At 45.2% G+C, this 20,040-nt stretch overlaps 1 protein-coding gene across 1 annotated transcript in view; it reads left to right on the top strand.

Annotated features, from left to right (window-relative positions):
• Positions 1-20,040, top strand: part of aplp2 (amyloid beta (A4) precursor-like protein 2) — a 48,433-nt gene that overhangs the window by 6,973 nt on the left and 21,420 nt on the right. Inside the window, exons 2-3 of the mRNA XM_083695568.1 lie at positions 17,020-17,193; positions 17,700-17,826. Of these exons, the coding sequence (XP_083551694.1) occupies positions 17,020-17,193; positions 17,700-17,826 (301 nt within the window). The remainder of the gene's footprint in view (positions 1-17,019; positions 17,194-17,699; positions 17,827-20,040) is intronic.

The raw sequence follows: 20,040 nt of genomic DNA, 5'->3' as shown, positions 1-20,040 counted from the left end.
TCCCCTCCCCTGAGCCTCTCCTCTCTCCATTTCTCTTCTCCTCCTCCACTACTGTGCACATGTTTTCCCAAAAAGGGCTTTATGTAAGGAACAGGCCAGCCCTACTACACTGGCCTAGCAGGAGCCAAAGCACCAAGACACTTAGTCCCTCAGCACGTCTCTGTGAAACGTGGAACAAAGTGTGTGTGCTCTATCTGCTCAAGGCCTGTTTGTTGGGAGATAGCTTTCTATGCGAACCCACCGAGATCTAGCAGTGACAGAGATGACCCTGTTATTATTCAGATTTCCCTCATTAGATTCCTCTAATGACTTGTGGAGATTTCCATTATCTGGCTTGAGAAGTTGTTAAAAGACCATTTTCATTGAGGCAGCCGTGGGAAATTACCCTTAGCAACGTTGATGGTGCATTAAACCGTACATGGTAAGAGAGCTGTCAGATCATGAGTCTGAGCACTAATTATGTCGCATGATGACATCATGTGTGAATTTCTACTGCTATGAAGAAGAAGTACCAACTGGGAGTGCTGGATGAGGGTTGTTTTTCATTAGCGCACAAGAGAGATCTGCAGGCTATTCTCACACACCTTTATCATCCCTTTTGATCAAACATTTAAAAAACAATCAAACACTTATCACTTGAGCTCTCCATTAGTTTACTGAGATATGACTATAGCCCCATGCATTACATACATACATAGCCTGCTGTTTTTTTTAGACAAAGCCATTTGATCGTTAACAGCTAATTATAGTGCATTCTGAGCAGCGAGTCATCTCCACCAACACCCCCCCTCCAACTCACACCCTCAATGTTCATCAGATACCGTCCTTATGTTTCAGAAATCTATTGAGCACTGCTGCACTATTATTGAGGGCTGGAAACTGACAGGCAGACATTGCGGCTCAGTCATGCAAGGACGTGGGGATTTGTCAGGCTCGCGGCAAGCACCATCGTGTTGCTTTGTGTGTGTCCTCTCCATAGAGACGTGACTGATTAGCTGTTGGCCCCAGCATATTTCACTGGAGTTATACTCTTCCCACAACCCGCCAAGCCAGAGTGAAGGCAGAGCAGATCTTAGTAAATCAAAATTACATTCTTAATTTTCCTTTGACAAAGATGGCCGCCTTCGCCTGGAGCATTAGCAGAGGTGGAAAGAGTACTGAAATATCTTACTCAAGTAGATGTACTGTTACTTAAGTGAAATGTTACTCAAGTAAAAGTTATAGTCTAGGAAACTCAAGAAAAATTAAAATTACAGACAAATGAGTACAAACCATTGAAAAATCTACTTGATTGCAGTAATGCGAGTAGTTGTAATTAGTTACTTTCTACCTCTGAGCTTATTAAAAAAAAGTGTGTCCTCTCCATAGAGACGTGAGTTATACTCTTATATAGTTATACTCTTCCCACATCTGATTGAACACCCCCCCCCCCCTCCCCCACCCCCAAGCCAGAACGAAGGCAGAGCAGAGCTTAATGACATATAATTATATCAAAATTGCATTCATAATTTTCCCCTGACAAAGATGTCCGCCCTCACATCGCCTGGAGTATTAGTAGAGGTGGAAAGAGTACTGAAATATCTTACTCAAGTAGATGTAATTGTAATTCGTTACTTTCCACCTCTGAGCATTAGAGAGGCTAATGCGGATGTGTGCGTGGTGTTTCTTCTCCTGCTGCTCGACATCTGTTGAAACACCAGGGGGTGGCTCAGCACAGCAATCTATTTAACCTTATCCTTGGAGGTCATGGGAAGCAGGCAGGGTTTGTGCTGAGGGACAGGAGTACAGCTCCCTGTGTCACACACTCAGTCACAGCCTGGCTGGCTAACCCCCTTAGGGTGTTGTAGCCTATCATTTCTCTGTCTGTCTGTCTGTCTCTCTCTCTCCATCTGTCTCCATTCCGCTCCTCCCTATCCACTAAACCTTCCTGTGAAGGCTATGGTGGAGTCTGTTTGGACTGTTTTCTCCATTCTGAGAGACTGTGTTCGTAGTTGCCCTTGCTGTTGTCCCTCTGTGAAGTGACTTACAGATAACTCTCACGATGTTGTGTAGCCTTACCCCCCACCCTTCCAGCATCTCATTGCTGAATGAATGTGATATAATGTTCCGTCCGTTCTCCCCCACTGCTCTCAATGTCAGCAACCACTGAGCGGTTCCTGCCATCCAGACACAACACACTTCTGACCCAGTCCCTCACACTGACACACTACCTTCGGTATATTCATTTGACATACTTTTGATAAATACTTTGGACTGTATATTTATGTAATGGCACAACACATACTCTGTATGCTGAAATGAAACCCCCTCCCGCCCTCTCAATGCCTCCTCCCATATCTGTCTCCTCATCTCCTCCACTCTCCCTCTTTCTCCTTTGCTTGCTCAACAATTATCTGCTCAAGTTGCTCATTAATTGGGGAGTCCAGGCTGCTGAGACAAATGTCACTGACGGGCGCTGCTGGCCTTGCTGTGATGCCATGTTACTGTGACTCCTTTATTGACATGCCCAGGCCAGAGACCTTGTGAGGAGAGGCCACATGGAGCTGCATGATAATGAGCACAGAGGCAGCCAGCAAGAAAATGAAAGAAGAGGAGGGAGGGATGGATGCAGCACCAGGTTTTTGGTAGACTTAGAGAGGGAGAGTGTGTTAGAGAGAGAGAGTGAAGTGAGCACAGGTCATTTCTCACAAATCCCTTTCCTTAGTGCAGAGATTAAGCGGCCGTGCTCTCCAGCAGACGAACGAGGCACACTCCTGTGTCTAATCCTCCTCTTGTAAACTGCTGAGAATGCAACACAATGTGGGAAACGGTCAACAGCCACAGAATGCAGCCCTCGGAAAACACAGGCCTACTGCTCCAAACAAACTGAGCCCTGCCTAACATTCAATAAGCCCTAAATCTCTTGTGTGGCTGCTGCCAGATCCCACCCCACCCCTTATTTATCCCAAGTACCCCCTCTCCCCACCAACTTGCCCCAGATCACTCCGTTACCTGAGCAAGCTGAAATTCCCCACCAGAAAGCTAGCACTGCTCCAGAAATGTCCACCCACCTTGATTCCATTCTCTGCTTTGACAACTACACAAACACACATACACACACACACACACACACTCTTCCCTCTGTCACTCCACTCTCAGCCAGAGAGCCCTCCCACCCAGCATAGAGAGCCTTTTTTATAAACGGACAGGCAATGGCCAATTTAATCATGCTAATGTGTATGTTCCAGCTGGAGACTTATCGGCTATTTAATCACTGTGTTGGCTCACTGGACAGAGAGAGCCAGAGACATATGTATGTTGCTGTAGATGACAAAACCCAAGCAGAGGATGAATGGAGAAGTGGGAGGAGAAGGGCAGGAGAGAGGGCTAGTTGATTTATGCTCCTTATTGAGGCAATGAGGAAGTGTGGTGGGTCATGTAAAAGAGAGAGGGCCAGAGAGGAGAGAGTGATGAGGGTCTTGAGGAAAGTAATGCCAGAGAGGGCAGAGGGGCAGTTTGATTGCTTAAACTCTAGGGTGAACATTTGTAGCAAGGGAGTGTTAAGTTTTAGGCTAAAGCCGTTGTTTGACTTTGGGACGAGGATTGTTGTTCTATCTATTTTAGTCGTAAACATCTGGCACGGTGATGTCAGGAATGTAATCCGCTCAAGGCCACGTGGACGATAAGCTCGGATAGAGAGGGCTGAGGGGGGTCGCCTGCTCACATGGCTCTGAAAGAGGGAGAGAGAGTGAAAGAACAGTAGAGAGACAAGGGAAGAGGAGTGGAGAGAAAGAGTTGTTCAGAGTGAGTGTGAGTGGATTTTGCTCTGAGGTGGACAGCAATGAAAGCAAAGTGAGAGGGAAATAAGAGAGATTGAAGGGTTTGCTCATGCAGAGAGCTTTTAGTGCCTGGCAGAAATGTGGGTGGTTCTACCAAGCACTGACGGGACTGAAGAAGACAGACTATTTAGGTTATTACTCAACTGTTACGCAATAACACTGAACATCTTTAATCAGATTAAGATGCATCTGGAAATGTATTCAGTCAGAAGATGAGTGTTATTATGAAGAAATGAAAAGCAATTTCCTTGTTTCCACAAGAAATAATTGTACCACCCTTAGCATTATGCAATGAAGCACCTACATGTAGCTAAGCAACTGAACAACAAACTCCAAGTAAAGCCCCAAGTGTAATCATCTCCATTCTTATGAATACTGCCACTATTTAATTTAGCCATGTGTGTAATACACCTTACCAAAGGTTACAGCACACATGGTTAAGATAGTACTTTTATAATGTAGTCTTTCACTATCCCTCTTTACAAGATTGCAGTGGATGTGAGAACTAAGGGAGAGGTGAAAATGCATTTAGTGTTCAATTATGATGAGAAAATTAACAGAATATAAATGTTTTTTATTCCAGCTAAGTGAAATTATATTTTAACAAGTACACTATGGGAACAGTGTCTATTAAGTACTGTAGCAGTGCAATCAACAATTTATAGAGCCACATGGTACGTATTATTTATTTAAAAATAGGTGTTGTTATTACTTACAAGGAAACGTGGGAGGGAAACATAAGCATGGATACACATGAATAGTCTGTTGAATTGAGATTATTGCAGCAATGGTTTAGACAACAGAAAACAGGAGAGGACTTCAGGGCTAATAGGCATCCTCCTCAAACCCTCTTCATCTCTCTCTCTATAGGTCTTACTCTATCTCTCTGTTCTGCGCCCATCTTTTCTCCTACCTTTCCTTCCCCTCCCTCCTCTGCTCTTGACAGTGATTGCACTAACGAGGTTGCTCCAACGGAGCCCTTGCTATCGCTTGTCAGATGCCTTCTAAAGTACTCCATACCCTGCAAATGGCAAAGCGAATGGTGGAGATGAATCAAAGTGAATTTGCTCCCTCCTTCCTCCTCGTCCTGTCCCTCTCCCTGCATCCTTCCCCTCAGTCAGTTAGAAACCAATCTGCTTCATATCAAGCCCATCTACAGAGAGAGGCAGGAAACCCAAATGCAATATTATGGTGGCTGGGAATGGACCCCGCAGGGTGTGTGTGTGTGTGATGGGAGGGTGTGTGTGTGGGGGGAGGGGGGTGCAGGGTAATAATCCTGGGAGATGCAGTCTCAAATCTGTGTCAAGACAAACCGCAGGGGAAATGGTTCCTCTAGTCCCTTTTGCTCTATCCTGCTCACGTCACTGGCATTCGTCCCTCTCTCAGAGCACCCCCCCCCCCCAGAAAACACTGCAGCCATTCCCCCTGCCTTCGTCCTCATCACTGCCATCAGCAGGCTCTCACTGAGGGTACATGTAAACTGACTGGAGCAAACAAGCTCACGGATGGAGCATTACAGGGCTCTCAGCCATAGCAGAGGAGTGTGGGGACCTATCTGTTATAGCCTGTGCCTCCACGCACTCAATCCAGCCTGATCTCATCAGTCATTCCATATGATATCATACTGTATGTGAAGTAATGTCTGAGAAGAGGTAAATATGTTTACAGTAAAGATTTTACAGATCAGGCAATGTCAACTGTGAACCCAAATGGTGCCTCTTATATATAGCAAAGACAGACCTTCTCTCCAGTAAGAAGGCAATGTGTCACAGGATAAAAAGTGCTTTGCTCGAATTAACACCATGTTTTTTCTACTAGAGCACAGTCCTATTTAATTTGCTGTGTGGTGCCTAAACAGTGTTAGGACAGTTCTCTTTCAGTTGACTCAGTTCAACATCTCACTATGGTTACGCACCCTTGCGTACACTATTAGCTGAAACTCTATTCAATCACGCCACGCTTTGCATGACTGACCCCGCCCCAGCCATCTTATAAAATCATTCTTATCACTGTTCACTCGCTTATTCGCAAGTCCGTCAGCAGTGTTCTGATAGAACCTAGCTTAACTAGCTTAACATTAAGTTGCTTATTCTTCTTCACAGGAATCCTTCTGATTCAGGCTTCACTCTTACTAAAGTTCTCTCTAGTTTCGTTCGCAAACAAGATATTGAATTGGTCACTAGTCTGCTTTCTCTCGTGCCCGTCGGGTGTCATGCAAGTTGCCAGCTGGTGGGTAAGCTTTCGTTGTGTACACCACCATCGAAGTGCTTCCCTCTTTTACTACACTAAGTGAAAGACCTGTTTTTACTACACCAAGTAAAAGGAAGTCTAATTTGCTCCCTGATGTTTTCCACACTAGGTAACACTTGGTTGCACCATTGCTTAGCTAGCTAGCCTACAGTACACAACCATTAGCCTGCTTCCCTCACTTCATTGCTATTAGCCTGGCTCGCTAGCTTCAGCACACTCTATGAAGCTAAGCTAGATGTATAAAGTAATATAAATCACTAGTAATATAAACCACTACCTGGCTACTTTCTCTCTTTCCTTTCAGGTTCAACTTGAATTTGTGTGTCAGAACACAAGTGTTACTACTGGCTTGTTTGTGTGCATTTGGAGGTAGCTAGCATACACAGTTCATGACACTACATAGCCATTTAGGCAAATTCCACTCATTCTTTTCTCTCCGTCTCGTCCTCCGGGCTGATCGAACATGCCGCCAAAAGCATTGGGAACACGGAGGGATGCGCTCTCTGATTCTTCGTCTTGCGAGCATTGCTTGCATTTCAAGGTCAGGAATTTGCAGCAGGCCAAGTTTGCTGAGAGTGTAGATTGCGAATCCTCACAGCAATTCTCCTCTCCCAGTGAGCGCCGCTGTAGCGCTGGGGGACCCTGGTGTATGGGGGCGGAGGTCCTTTTTCACTATGAGAGTGATGGAAGCAATCTCTCATGGTGTGTGTCCAACAATGAAAAACAATGATTTCTCAGAGGGAGAGATGGACGAGGCTATTGGAGAAGAGGCCCTCCCCTCTGCTCAACCTGTTACACAGGTGAGTGAGTGTGGTGATGAGTCTGTCCCTGACTTTGCTTTCTTGGAAGCAATCAGGCGTGCTGCAGTGAAACTCGATGTTGAGCTTCCTGGGCCCCCTCCGCCCACAAAGAGGCTAGGCTGGATGGTGTCACCTCAGCAGGTGAAGCCCTATCGCAGACTGCTTATCCTTGATTCAGTCTACGTGGGATAAGCCCCTCACTTCCAGCATCATCAGACCTGGCTAAAGCCACCTGGATATGGCTGATGCAGAGGCAGTGTGCTGGAACTACCTCCCGCCCATCGAGGTGTCATTGGCTGAGTACCTCAACCAAAGGCAACAACTGCCTCCTCCTTCATGATGGCTGACATGATCTACAAAGCATCTGCACAGGCAGCCCGCTCCATCAATGCCACAGCCTTCCTTCCCGCTAAGGAACTGTTTGAGTCCCTGGCCGATGGGGCCACTGTCAATCGTGATAAAATTATTACGCTCCAACTCCTTGCTGACTACACAACCAGGACCCTCAAGTTCCACTGAGGCTACTGGCAGAGTGATGCGGCTGGCTGTCGTCAACCAGAGGGCTCTCTGGCTTGACAAAACTAAACTGAGAAAGAGAGGAAATGTATCCGTGACAGACCCCTCAGGGCTGTTCAGGCAGGTCATGGTCAACATGCAGACCAGGGTTGAATCCAAGAAGAAGGAGACAGAGGTGTGTCACACTGCGTTGCCTTTGAAGTCCGAAGCCATACACGCCATATCAATGTTCTCGAGCTCTACACTGTTACTAGCCCTCAGGCACTTTATCCGTTCCTACAGTGACTTCATGTCCTGGTCAGGTCGGACAATGCGTCCTCAGTGACGTACGTCAACCGTCAAGGAGGGATGCGCTCCAAGCAGATCCTGGCCGTAGCATAGGAACTGCTGCTTTGGAGCAGTGACCATCATTTGTCTCTCAGAGCAACACAGACTACATTGTTTGAGTGGATTTACTGTCGTGTGGAGGCTCCCTAGCAGGTGAATGACGACCTGGATGTCTTTGAGGAGATGGAAACATCACAGCAGGGCCACCATAGATATTTACTCATCATAGGACAACACGCATTGCCGTCTATCTTTAACGATAAAGAATTACAATGCTCCTCTGGGCGTGGATACACTGGCTCACTAGTAACCACACACTGCATTCCCTCCTATCAGCATAATTTTTCCCACTCTGAACAGAGTGAGGATACGCGGACTTCAGCAGGCAGAGATAGCACACGTACAACCTTGCACAGGGACTTGTTTTCCCAATCGCCGGACCAAATATTCTACCTGCACCCTGAGTTGATGGATCTATGGGTAGCCTGTGACTTACACTCAGCCAACTTGGCCCCGATCATGATAGCCACGATTCAGGGTGCTAGAGCCCTCCCCACAGCAAGTCTACACAACCTCAAGTGGAGGGCGTTTGAGGGTTGGTTTGAGAGGCGGGGTGTGGTGCCTTTTTAGTGCTACAGAATGTTGGTCCTGGTGAAACGACTTTAGGGGCACACCCCTTTTCTGTCGTTTTGTGATGGGAGTGTGTCGCATCCATCCAGTCTCCAGGCCACCTGTCCTATTTTGGGACTTGCCTCTGGTTCTCGATGCCCTTACAAGCATTCAAAGGAGCATTTGGTGATAGTCAACTTTGAGACTTTGTCTTATAAGACATTGTTTCTAGCCTTGACTACGGTAGCGACCTCCATGCGCTCTTGGTTTATCCTTCATGCACTCAGTTTGCCCCTAGTGACTATAGGGTTGTGATACGTCTTAACGCTGCGTTCAGTCCCAAAGTCATTTCTATGACGTACAGTAGTCAATGTTGCTGAACTGTTTTCCTTTCATCCCCCGCCAATTCTTCTCCAGAGGATAGGCATCTGATCACTCTGTCCGGTGCACACACTATGCATTTACAAGGACAGATCTGAGGCATTCAGGGGGTGTGGTCAATTGTTTGTGTGTTTCCCCAACCTCATACGGGGTAGGGCACCATCCAAACAGTGTCTTTCACTGTATAGTGGAGGCGTACAGTTCTAAAAGCCCTCTTTGGGAGTTCAGGCGAATTCCACTACGTCTTGGGCTCTGTTCAAGGGCATCTCTGTTTCTGAGATTTATGCTGCAGCCACTACGGAATATAGCTCCGGTTATCTGAAGATGAGAGATACATCTCACTGGATTTGCCCCTTTTACAGGCTCGTGAATAGGTGGTTCCCAGAATGAAATGGGTGCACTGTGCATGAGCTTTTATAAGCTGGCTGGGGCGGGGTCAGCCATGCAAAGAGCTCCCGGAATGTTCCAGGTGTGATTAAGGTTTCATGAATAAGGTTTCAACAAAAAGGGTATGCAAGGGTGCATATCCCAGAGTGAGAAGTCTCCCTCATCTCCTTCAGAGAACCAGGGTTACATACTGTAACCCAAAGTTTTCTTTGTTTGTGACAGAGCTGTGCAGTGGCTTTTTGGCTTGTGTGTGTGTGTGTGTGTGTGTGCATGTGTGTATGTGTGTGTGCGTGCACTTGCCTGTGGAGGATCACATTGTGCTGGTACACAAGGAAACCATGTAGCTGAGTGAAGCATAGAGGGTTATCTGGGAGAGTAGCTGTTATTGTGTGTGTCATCCTCTGGGCCTTTCACACAGCCATCCCTGCCATACCGAGTACCTCCTCTCTTCTCTCTCCCCCTTTTTAATGTCCTTGTCTCTCTCACTGTCATGGCTTTCCTCTCTTTTGCTTTCTCTTCCCCCTCTCTCTCTCTGAAGCTCTCTTTGGTGCTCTCTCACACTAACATGCTGTCCTCTCCCCCTTTCTCCTTCTCCCCACCTCTCCCTCCTGCTCCACCACTAGAGTCTACTTCTCTCTTTCTCTCGTCCTCTCTTGCCCTCTCACTGTCTTTCTTCTATGCTCTCAGTTATTCTGTGTGAATAGCTGAGATGCTTTTGTGAAGGGTTTCCATAGTGACGGGGCATTTGAACAAGTTGTCATTCATGTCTGCACAATCCATGCTTTAGAATGGCCAGGTTATCATGCTTTAGAATGGCCAGGTTATCACCCCCTGACATACAGACAGAGAGATAGCCTGCTATCATGCACGTAGTTGTGCTAAGTTGTATCTATGTTCATAACCTTGTCCCCAGACTATTGCGCACAGCGCAGATAAGACTGGAATGTCAACCACTTAAAGTTGTGGCCTTAGTGGGACTGGCCATAGAACTCTGTGGGAGTGACCTTACTAAGTAAAGGATTTGTCATTATCTAATTTTAGCGAATCACACTCCAAATGGAGGTAGAAAGCAGGAAGGAACATGAGGTGAACTAGCAAAAACATTACCCCTGTACTGGGCAAGCCAGCTAATAATGGCTTCACCGAGTACAAAAAAGACCAAACACCATCCTGAAGTCTCTGTTTGCAATCTTACTACTCAGGTGTCTGTCTGTGCCAGTGATCGTAGCAAGTATCCCTTTGTCTTGCAACATCTTGGCTTGATCCTCCATTATCAACAGCAAAGGACATTTTACTCAGATTGTCTGGCCATTGATGGTGGTGGTCTTATCACAGACCAGTGTTGACCATGCCTGGTAGATTAGGCTTTTGCCATAACCTGTTGGCAAGCAAGCAAAAATGTGTCTCAAACAAATCCTCTGTACATCCTTTATTGATGTTACAGTTTGCATACTCGTGACAGAATAGCATCAAAGAATGTCAACGTTGCAGAGTAGGTGAGCGCATACCAGGGGAACGTAAACAGGGGGTTAGGGGAAGGTGTTGGAGATGATTGGTTGATAGCCATTGGCTTAATTCAACCGTCTGTTTTCGACGGTCTTTCTATTAGCTTAATGAAGGCCAAGTTTAACGTGTTGGTCTACCAGACCTTTTGCGCATTTGAACAGAAGTATCTGGGAACAAGACTAGCATTCTCATAAACTAACCCTAACAGCAGCTTTATTTACACTTTCATATCATACTGTATATCCAGGCATGCTCGCCATGCAATATCATAAAATACCTTTTTGCTTTCATGTAGTAATTCAACCCCTTTTAAGTCAGGTTGTCTGATGTGGTTGTGTTTTTTTGCCCCATTGTGGGCCCAGTGTTTGATCAGGGGAGAGGACCGTCCTGCCTGAGTATGAATGATCTGAGGTCAATGAGGCACAGAGAGGTGACCGGTGAACAGACACAGCTCAGCTGTCCCCCAAATGTCACCCAGTCACCTGTCACACTGTGCACACAAAGACACACACACACATACTGGTTCCTCTCAAGGTTTCTTCCTCCATGTATTTCTTGTCTCTCGGGAGTTTATCCTTGGCTTGCTTTTTGGTGGTCTATGGTTCGGTGTTAGTTCATATTGTATTTATTGTTTGTATTGTTGTCAATTGTCTTTGTAAAAGGCGCTATACAAATAAATGATTGATTGATTGACACAGACAGACAGACAGACAGACCCATGGGGCTCTGCTTCCTGTAACACTGGCCAAGTATACAAAAGGACAAAAGGATGTATTTGACTACATGTTATTTTACGTGTGTGTTTTATGAGTGTTTGTTTATGCACACTTCCTTAATCTGTTACAGCTGCATTCTACCTCATTACTATAACACATTTGCAGGGACAGTGACTCTTATTGAGTGTGATCAGGTCCAGGATCTGGTCCATCAGTAGAATCTGTGGAACGAAGAGGAAGACAGGCTCACAGAACACCCATACAGACACCTCCTACGAACTGTACTTATGTAAATGTCACTGTGGTCATTCTGTTCAGGGGAAAGTGCTACTGGACTCTCACCAATGTGAGTTAGTCGTGCCATGGGTTTGGTATGGTGAGTCATGCGGCAGTTCCAAAGCAGTCGTATAGTCCAGAGAGGCACTTCCCTCCTTGTTAATGGCCCTGGCAAGACAAAAGACTGTTTCAGCCCAAGCGCCTCATTTGCATTGCAGTGGGAAACTGCCCTTTTGTTTCAAGGACTAGGAACACGACTTTGTTCTTTTTATTACTCTTTTTTTCACTTTCTAACCTTCTGAAGAGGAGGCATTTGAAGCTGATCAGAAAATGCCATTGTCTCTCTGTGGCTGTCTCTACCCCCTCTACAGTCCCTTATCTCAGCTGCAGTGCCCTGCGTAATGAAGCATTTGTTCTTCTTTTGGCTCTACACTCCAAAAGATTGTATGAAGCATATTGGTTTCACCCTTCAGAAACACTTTTTAGACATAGTCCCCATATTTTAGGCCACCACAAGTGATGGGACAGATTCATCAAATGTCCAAATTAAGCACTCATGTTTAGTATTTGGTCATTTTTATGCAATAACTGCCTGAAGTCGACCCATTGACCCCACCAGATGCATCTTCGATGGTGATGCTCTGCCAGGTCTGTACTGCAGCCGTCTTCAGTTGATGTTTGTTTTGAGGATGTTTTGCCTTAAGTCTCCTCGTCAATAGGATTTAAAGGTTTTTGTTGCCTTCTGTGAATGGTAGTCTCATTCACGCCTACCACCTGGAGAGTGTTCCTGATCTGTGGAACAGTTGATCTTTTTTTATGGTTAGCATTCTTCGGTCATCCACTGTAGAAGTCTTCCTTGGCCTACCAGGGGTTGTTTACAATTTCTGAGCTCACCAGTGCTTTCTATCCTTTTAATGATGTTCCAAACTGTTGTTTTTGGTAGGGTTAAGGTTTTTGGCTATGTTTCTGATTGATTTGTTTCTGATATTTCAGCCTCATAATGGCTTCCCTGACTTTCATTGACATTTCTTTGGTCCTCATGTTGACACCAGTAGGAGACTCCAAAGGCAAACACAAAGCCTAGAATCAATACTAGACTTTGAGAGCTTTCTTATGACTGTACAAATGATGTGACGGAACACACCTGACAAACCAGAGACACCTGTCAAGCCATTTGTCCCTTTACTTTTGGGTAACCTGGAATAGGGGCACTCTGCATAAAGTGTTGTAATTTCTGAATGGTGAAACCAATATATACACAAATACCATCAAATAAAAGAAGAGCATCTATACTTTAATCTCATAGTATGCTTTACTTACTGACCATTACTTACGAAAGGCACTGTAGATGTCTGTTTATTATTGGTGGCTTGGTTGTATTCAGTGGCTGAGGCCATGGCCCTTCTACAGGATCCACTTCTTGTTGAAATCACATTTATATTAGACTAGATACAGCTGTGCTCAACAGGTTTTATGTGGATATGTCTGTGTGTCAGGATTGGGGTCAATTCGATTTCAATTCAAAGGAAGTGACTTGAATTCATAATTCAATAATGTAACTTTTGATGTAAAAAAATTCCATTGACAGTGTGATTTAGTCCAGGACTGTGTCTGGGTAACCAGACCCTCGTTTTTACATTATTGATATATCATTGAAAATAAAGGCTCTATTTGCAAACATTGAATTATAGTTTCAGATTATTTCCTGAATTAATTGAATTGAAAGTCAATTGACCCCAACCCTGGTGTGTGTTCTCCTTTCTTACCAAAGCATACATACTGCATAAAGCATACTGTATCTTGTTTAAGCATTAAGTCACCACAAGGGTGGATTAAGAGTCTTAACCACACTAGGCATTCCTTTACAGGGTCACATGGCCAGTATTCTAGGAACCTTGGGGTTGTGGCTGACACGGCTTGTGCCCCAGTTACACACGGTTTTCTGCAAGATCTACATTAAATTCTGAAAGCTGCCGATATGTTCATATATTTGAATGATAGTGTGGTAGTGGAGATTTCAAAACAGCCTACAGATAAGCCCATGTTACAGGCCCCGAACAAAATGTTTGTTTTGTCTACATTCAAATTGTCATCCTTCACCTTCTCCACCATTTTGTGAGAAAAATGTTTTATAAGTGAATTGTTTGTGTCTGATGTGTGTATGTTTACATTATTAGAACATCAACATTAGCTGTGCTCCGAACACCATACCCCTAGTTCACTTCCCTCTTCCCACAGTCCACTCTGTGGGTGTCCTGGGCACACACTGTGCTGATCACGCTGTCCCGAGTGGTAGACCTGAGGGCCACACACACACACAGACACACAGACACACAGGGGATTAGCTTTGGACCTTGGACAGACACTGTGAGGAAGGGCATGAAATAACTGACCCATACTGGGCCAGAGAGGGGAATGCCAAAACTGGTGTGTGTGTGTGTGTGAGATACAGTAGCCTGTGCAATTATGAGAGTTATGATGTTTAAAACAGTTGTGTGTGCTTGAATTAGGAATTAGAAAGCTAGACCAATAAGATATTTTTATCTGTTCGCAGGATGGAGAGGGAAAATATATAGTGTGTGCGTGTGGGTGCGTGCATGGATGTACCATATGCCATTGCGTGAGAGGGAGTTGTGCTGTGTTTTAGTTTGTGTTTTATGTGAGAATAGGGAGAGTTAGACTAATAAACCATGTTTGTGTGTGAGAGGGAGATGGGGAAAGCAAATTAATATAGAGTGGGTGTGTGTGTGTGTGTGGGGGGGGGGGGGGTATGAGGTGTGTCACCATTTGTTTTCTCAGTTTAACAGTTGTTTTGAACTGTATGTAGTGTGGTGAGAAAGGGAGCAGCCAGCTCTTCCCTGGGCAGTAAACACTGAAAGTAGGATAAATGCAGCTCAAGCTAGACTTCCTGCTGCTGTAATACAGTGCTATTTTTGCTGTCTCTAGCTTCTTTTTATTAGATTCAGCCAGCATTCAATAAGAAGTCAAACATTATCATAAACCAATCACTACATATTCCCTGCTGGGTCTATCTATTGTCACATTTACCTAAGCTCGCTCGCGCTCTCTCTCTCTCTCTCTCCCTCCCTCCCTCCCTAATTCATGAATGACATTTTACTTCCTCGCATAGCAGGTCTTCACAATCACACATAATGTGATATTGCAGAGTGACTCAATGATGAAAGAGGCCAAATGAATTATATTGATGGGGCACTGCTCAATTCATTCATCAGAGCTCTTCTCATCTGGCCCTATGTCTGTCCTGTGTTCTCCATCTCCCCCTGTAGATCCCTGACTCAGAGCACTTTTCTCCTGAGTAAACAGGCATGTGACTCTTCAGATTTAAACAATGCTAATAACTGCCCTGCTGCCCTGCCTGGTGCTGCCTCATCCGTTCACTCACTCTGCTGCTGCACTTAGAAGAATCAGACTAAGCCTTTGTCCCTCAGTCGAGCTGAGATTGTTATTTCCACTGCTGCTGGCCAGTGGCTTGTTTTTCTCCTGGATAGAGTGGCTGCTTTTATATGGCCACACAGTCTGGTCGCGGTCAGCCTGCCGGTGCTGTGGTATTATTGTTCTCTCCCTCTCTCGCCTCCATTCTTATTCCTTCTCTCCCTCCCTCCTTCCCTTCCTTCCCTCCTCTCTGTATACTCCGGGCAGACTTCACAAAGGAATGAGAGGGAGGAGAATAAGCGGCTCCAGGCCTATGGTGGTGCAAAGAGGCAGGCAGGATGGGAGGAGGAGGAAAGGAGGAACAGGGAGGGAGACAGATAGAAGGAGGGAGGTGAGGTTCAACCAAGGCTTTCATGCCGTGTTCCTCTGGGACCTACAGTGACACAGCCCTGTCCTGTGTGTGTCGACTAGGCCGCTTGGTGGCCTGGGGAGCGTTGTGGCTCGTCACATGCCACATTCTGCCACTGATTACACAGGGCTTTGTTTTCCTCCCCAGCTCTGCTCGTCTCCCTGCTTTGCTTTGCTCTTGTTATGAGCCTGCACAGAACCATTGAACCAGGGCTGTGGCTGAGCACTCTCTCTCTCTCACACACACTAACACACACAGTCAATGTAGTCCCCCAATCCACCCATCCGCCTCGACTCAGTGCTGTGGAAAACCGGCTTCTGGTGTCCTATCTGGGCTGTAGCAGTGGTCAGCTGTTGTCAGAACTCAGTCCCACCCCTCTCAGGGGTCTAAGCTTGTTTACTCAGCCTTATGACATAATGACAATCACTAGGACTTTTTGTTCTTCCTTTCTCTGTGTCCCCTGTGTGTAGCTAGTTAGCAAAGCAAAAAGCATGGGCTTACTGATTAATTAGAATTCACTGAGGTGTCACTGCCCAGGGGTTGAGCAAGTGTTACTGGGTTATGACCTGCCATGACAATGAAGAACTGATGATGAGTACGTTAACCATACCAGATTATAAAGATATTTGATTGGCCAATCTTATAGTTGGAATTTGACAGCCAATTATACAGTCATGTTGGAGTGTTGTCCACTTTATATGGGTGGACATGGAGGGCGTTACTGCTTCCTGCTTGCGGAAAGAGGAACTGCAGAGTCCATCAAATGAGTATACTTTATAACCACAGGAAGGACACAGAGAGGGAAATATGGGTAGATTTCCCCTCTTAGTCCCAGAGGGTAGGGTGGGGGTATAGTGTATAGTAACACAGATATGGGAATTTCCAGTGACAAATTATGCTTTCATCCTTATTTCTGTGCTCCTACCTTCACCCTTATTGTATCCCAAAACAAAACATCTTAACAGTATCACTGCCTTTTTATGTCTCTGTACAATATTATCTGCCTAGTGGGCCAAGTGTCATTAGGATTAAAGTATCCATTTGCTTGTGGCCACTGGCCAGAGTCCTGTCCCTGGAGAACTGGACTACCAGAGCTCTCCCCCTGGTCCTGGAATGTGTTGTGATGCGTGACAGAGTAGTGAGACCTATCTCTATCTCTCTGGCTCTCTGTGTATCACTTTCTATGCAGTCTCTCACTCACTAGTCACTGAAGCACAGAGAAGTGAAACCACAAGCACAAATCCAATCAAAAGCACACTCACCTAAACTTCAAGCAAGCCAAACACTTCAGAGTGAAGTTACTTTCAATTTGTTCCTGTCTGGGCCTCTGAGCTCTTTTAGCACTGCGCTGAGTGGCATTGGTTGCCAGGTGTTGACAGGCAGTGTTGCAGTTACTCCATCTTACAGTTCTCCAGACCAATTAACCTATGAGGTGGGCCTGCTCCATGTGTTAAAACTGCTCTCTTAAACTACTCTTTCCCAATGGTTTTGGCCTCATAACTGAGTAAATGGGAGAAATTAGTTGGCAGACTTTCAGGTCTGACAGCGGGCCAAAATACTCCCAGGTTTTATGGCTCTGTAATGAGTGGGTGCATTAACCCCCCATTTCTCTCCCTTCTTCTCTTTCTCAGGCGTTGGCAGCCAATGCAGGCACCGGGTTTGCCGTGGCAGAGCCCCAGGTGGCCATGTTCTGTGGTAAGCTCAACATGCACGTCAACATCCAGACCGGCCGCTGGGAGCCCGACCCCTCCGGAACTAAGAGCTGTGTAGGAACCAAAGAGGGTGTGCTGCAGTACTGTCAGGAGGTGAGACAATGTGACACAATTAACCTGAAGGGGGACTGTCATTAAGTGGATCGTTGGCCCTGCTCAGAACGTTATTACAGTGGGATTGCTCAGTTATCACAGTTGGCTGACCTTGCAACTGCCCCCCCACCATGCGTACAGATATTTTCACTGTCATTTTCCTGCTCTATACACTGTATCTGCAAACCTTAATACATTCCAGATATTGCTGTCATCCATCACCGAGGACTTATCACACATTTGCAAAAAAATCACAGCTTTAGGTTGAGGCCATCCTTTGAATTCTTTGATTGCATTTTATTGATGACTTTTTGATAGCATTTGAGGAGAGTGTAATTTGTGTGCTATTTTACGATCAAGCAGATGGTATCTGGAAACTGCAAAGCATGGATTAGTGGATGCTGCTGAAACTCCACTTATCTCTTCCCCTTGTTTTCTCTCACACCATTGCTCTCTCTCCCTCACCCTCTCTCTTTCCCTTCCATACTCTCCCCTCTCCCCCACAGATGTACCCTGAACTGCAAATCACAAATGTGGTGGAAGCCAACCAGCAAATCACGATTGAGAACTGGTGCAACGAGAAGAAGCTGTGCAAAGGCCACACCCACATTGTGGTGCCTTATAAATGCTTAGGTAAGACCATATGATAGACAGTTCAAGGGTTAGGGAAACCATTAACAGGCTAAATTACTAGCATTATTTGCATATCAGGTGCACTCCATTGTCCTCGTTCATCTAAATAATTCAGTGTAATTAGCATTCTGAAATGTTATGGGGACGTGAGGATACAACAGGCACAGTTGTCAATGTACTGTAATTACACTGACAAATGGGAAATGTGAGACAAAGGGAGGTGTCTCAGAGGATCTAATAGGCTCTTTGCTCTAAGCGACGTCACAAAAAGGCTATACATGCACATTTGTTACACTCAATAGTCTCAATTCAGTTGAGGATATAATATGAAATAGTATAATAGCGACTATAAAGTGAAAAGCACAACCTATATTATTACGGTAGTAAGAAAACCACGTATCTGATGGTGTTTCAAAACAAAAAACATCTCTTGCCACGAATTGTGTTACCACTGGTTACCATGAAACAACGATGTCAATCTCAAATCTAAAATACATATGTAACTTGCCAGTACTGTAATAACACTACCTGGATCGATGTCATACAACCTAACAAACTTTTTATTTTTGCCTGCAGTCTTTTTCTAGTTAACTGTAGTAAACTGATAACTAGCATCAGAGAAATGCTAACACACTAGTTTGCTAGCTACTCTACGAGCCATGGCATTGACCACCAGTGCTGCAGCTAGCTACTTTTCTTTCCCACGAAAGATCACTTAATTACAAGAGATACAGCTACTAGTTACCTTAAATGGGAAATAGTAACAGTATCCCTGTGTTGGCATATTAAACTTAATTTAATTGTTATTCTAGTATGTTATGCTATCACTGGAGCGCATCAGACTCACCATACTAGAGATTCAAGCAGCAACGTTGTGGAATCCTGGGGAAGGCTACCTGGCTGCTAGAGACATTCCACCTGGGAAAGTTTGTAATAAGTGACAAGCCGAATATGCCTGTCACAAAATTACGTGTTACAGCCTATGTGCGGGAGCATTTTGAAAGAACTGTAATGACGTGGCGTATTAACACTGCAGAATGCAAAGGTATCATAGGGTGTGTAGAACACTGGAGGTGTCCATTAACAAGGATTTATACAACGGGTTGATCAAATCAAGCATAGTGATTGGCCGAGCGGCGTTCCAAGCTGTTATTTAATAACAATAATGTCGCGGTTAAAACACGGTTACACGTCGCAGTAGATTTGTGTATCACGTTCCTTGTAGTTTTGGGAACTATATTTCTCAGCGCAGGACAGAAACCACAACAATCTATCACAAAATAAATACTTAGAGGACTGTTTTCTTTTCACAATTTTCGGATTTGTTGTGTTACCGTTGTATAAAAGCAATAATGCCCTCGAGGCCTTGAATTATCTATATTGTCACTTGGTAGGGGATTGCTGGCACTCTGCTGCGCATGCCTATAACTCTCCCTAACAGTGACAATATTGACGATAAATCACGGTCTCAGGCATTATTGCTTAAATCTGCACTCTTCTGGTCGTTTGAGGAGTCAACTTTTAAAGGGTAAAATAGTATGTCTGGCAAAAAAACGATGAGATCGTTTGTATAACCGCATTAATGCAAGCGTGTGCATTAACAGCTGATATCCGCAAGCTTCCGTTATATATATATATTCACACACACACACACACACACACACACACACACACACACACACACACACACACACACACACACACTCACCGGCCACTTTATTAGGTACACCTTGCTAGCACCGGGTTGGACCCCCTTTTGCCTTCAGAACTGCCTTAATTCTTTGTGGCATAGATTCAACAAGGTGCTAGAAACATTCCTCAGAGATTTTGGTCCATACTGACATGATAGCATCACGCAGTTGCTGCAGATTTGTCGGATGCACATCCATGATGCTAATCTCCCGTTCCACCACATCCCAAAGGTGCTATATTGGATTGAGATCTGGTGACTGTGGAGGCCATTGGAGTTCAGTGAACTCATTGTCATGTTCAAGAAACCAGTTTGAGATGATTTGAGCTTTGTGACATGGCACGTTATCCTGCTGGAAGTAGCCATCAGAAGATGGGTACACTGTGGTCATAAAGGGATGGACATGGTCAGCAACAATACTCAGGTAGGCTGTGGCGTTTAAACAATGCTCAATTGGTATTAAGGGGCCCAAAGTGTGCCAAGAAAATATCCCCCACACCATTACACCACCACCACCAGCCTGA

The sequence above is a fragment of the Argentina silus genome, assembly GCF_951799395.1.
Source record: "Argentina silus genome assembly, chromosome: X".
NCBI classification, from domain to species: Eukaryota; Metazoa; Chordata; class Actinopteri; order Argentiniformes; family Argentinidae; genus Argentina; species Argentina silus.
This window is presented reverse-complemented; position numbering and strand designations above follow the sequence as displayed.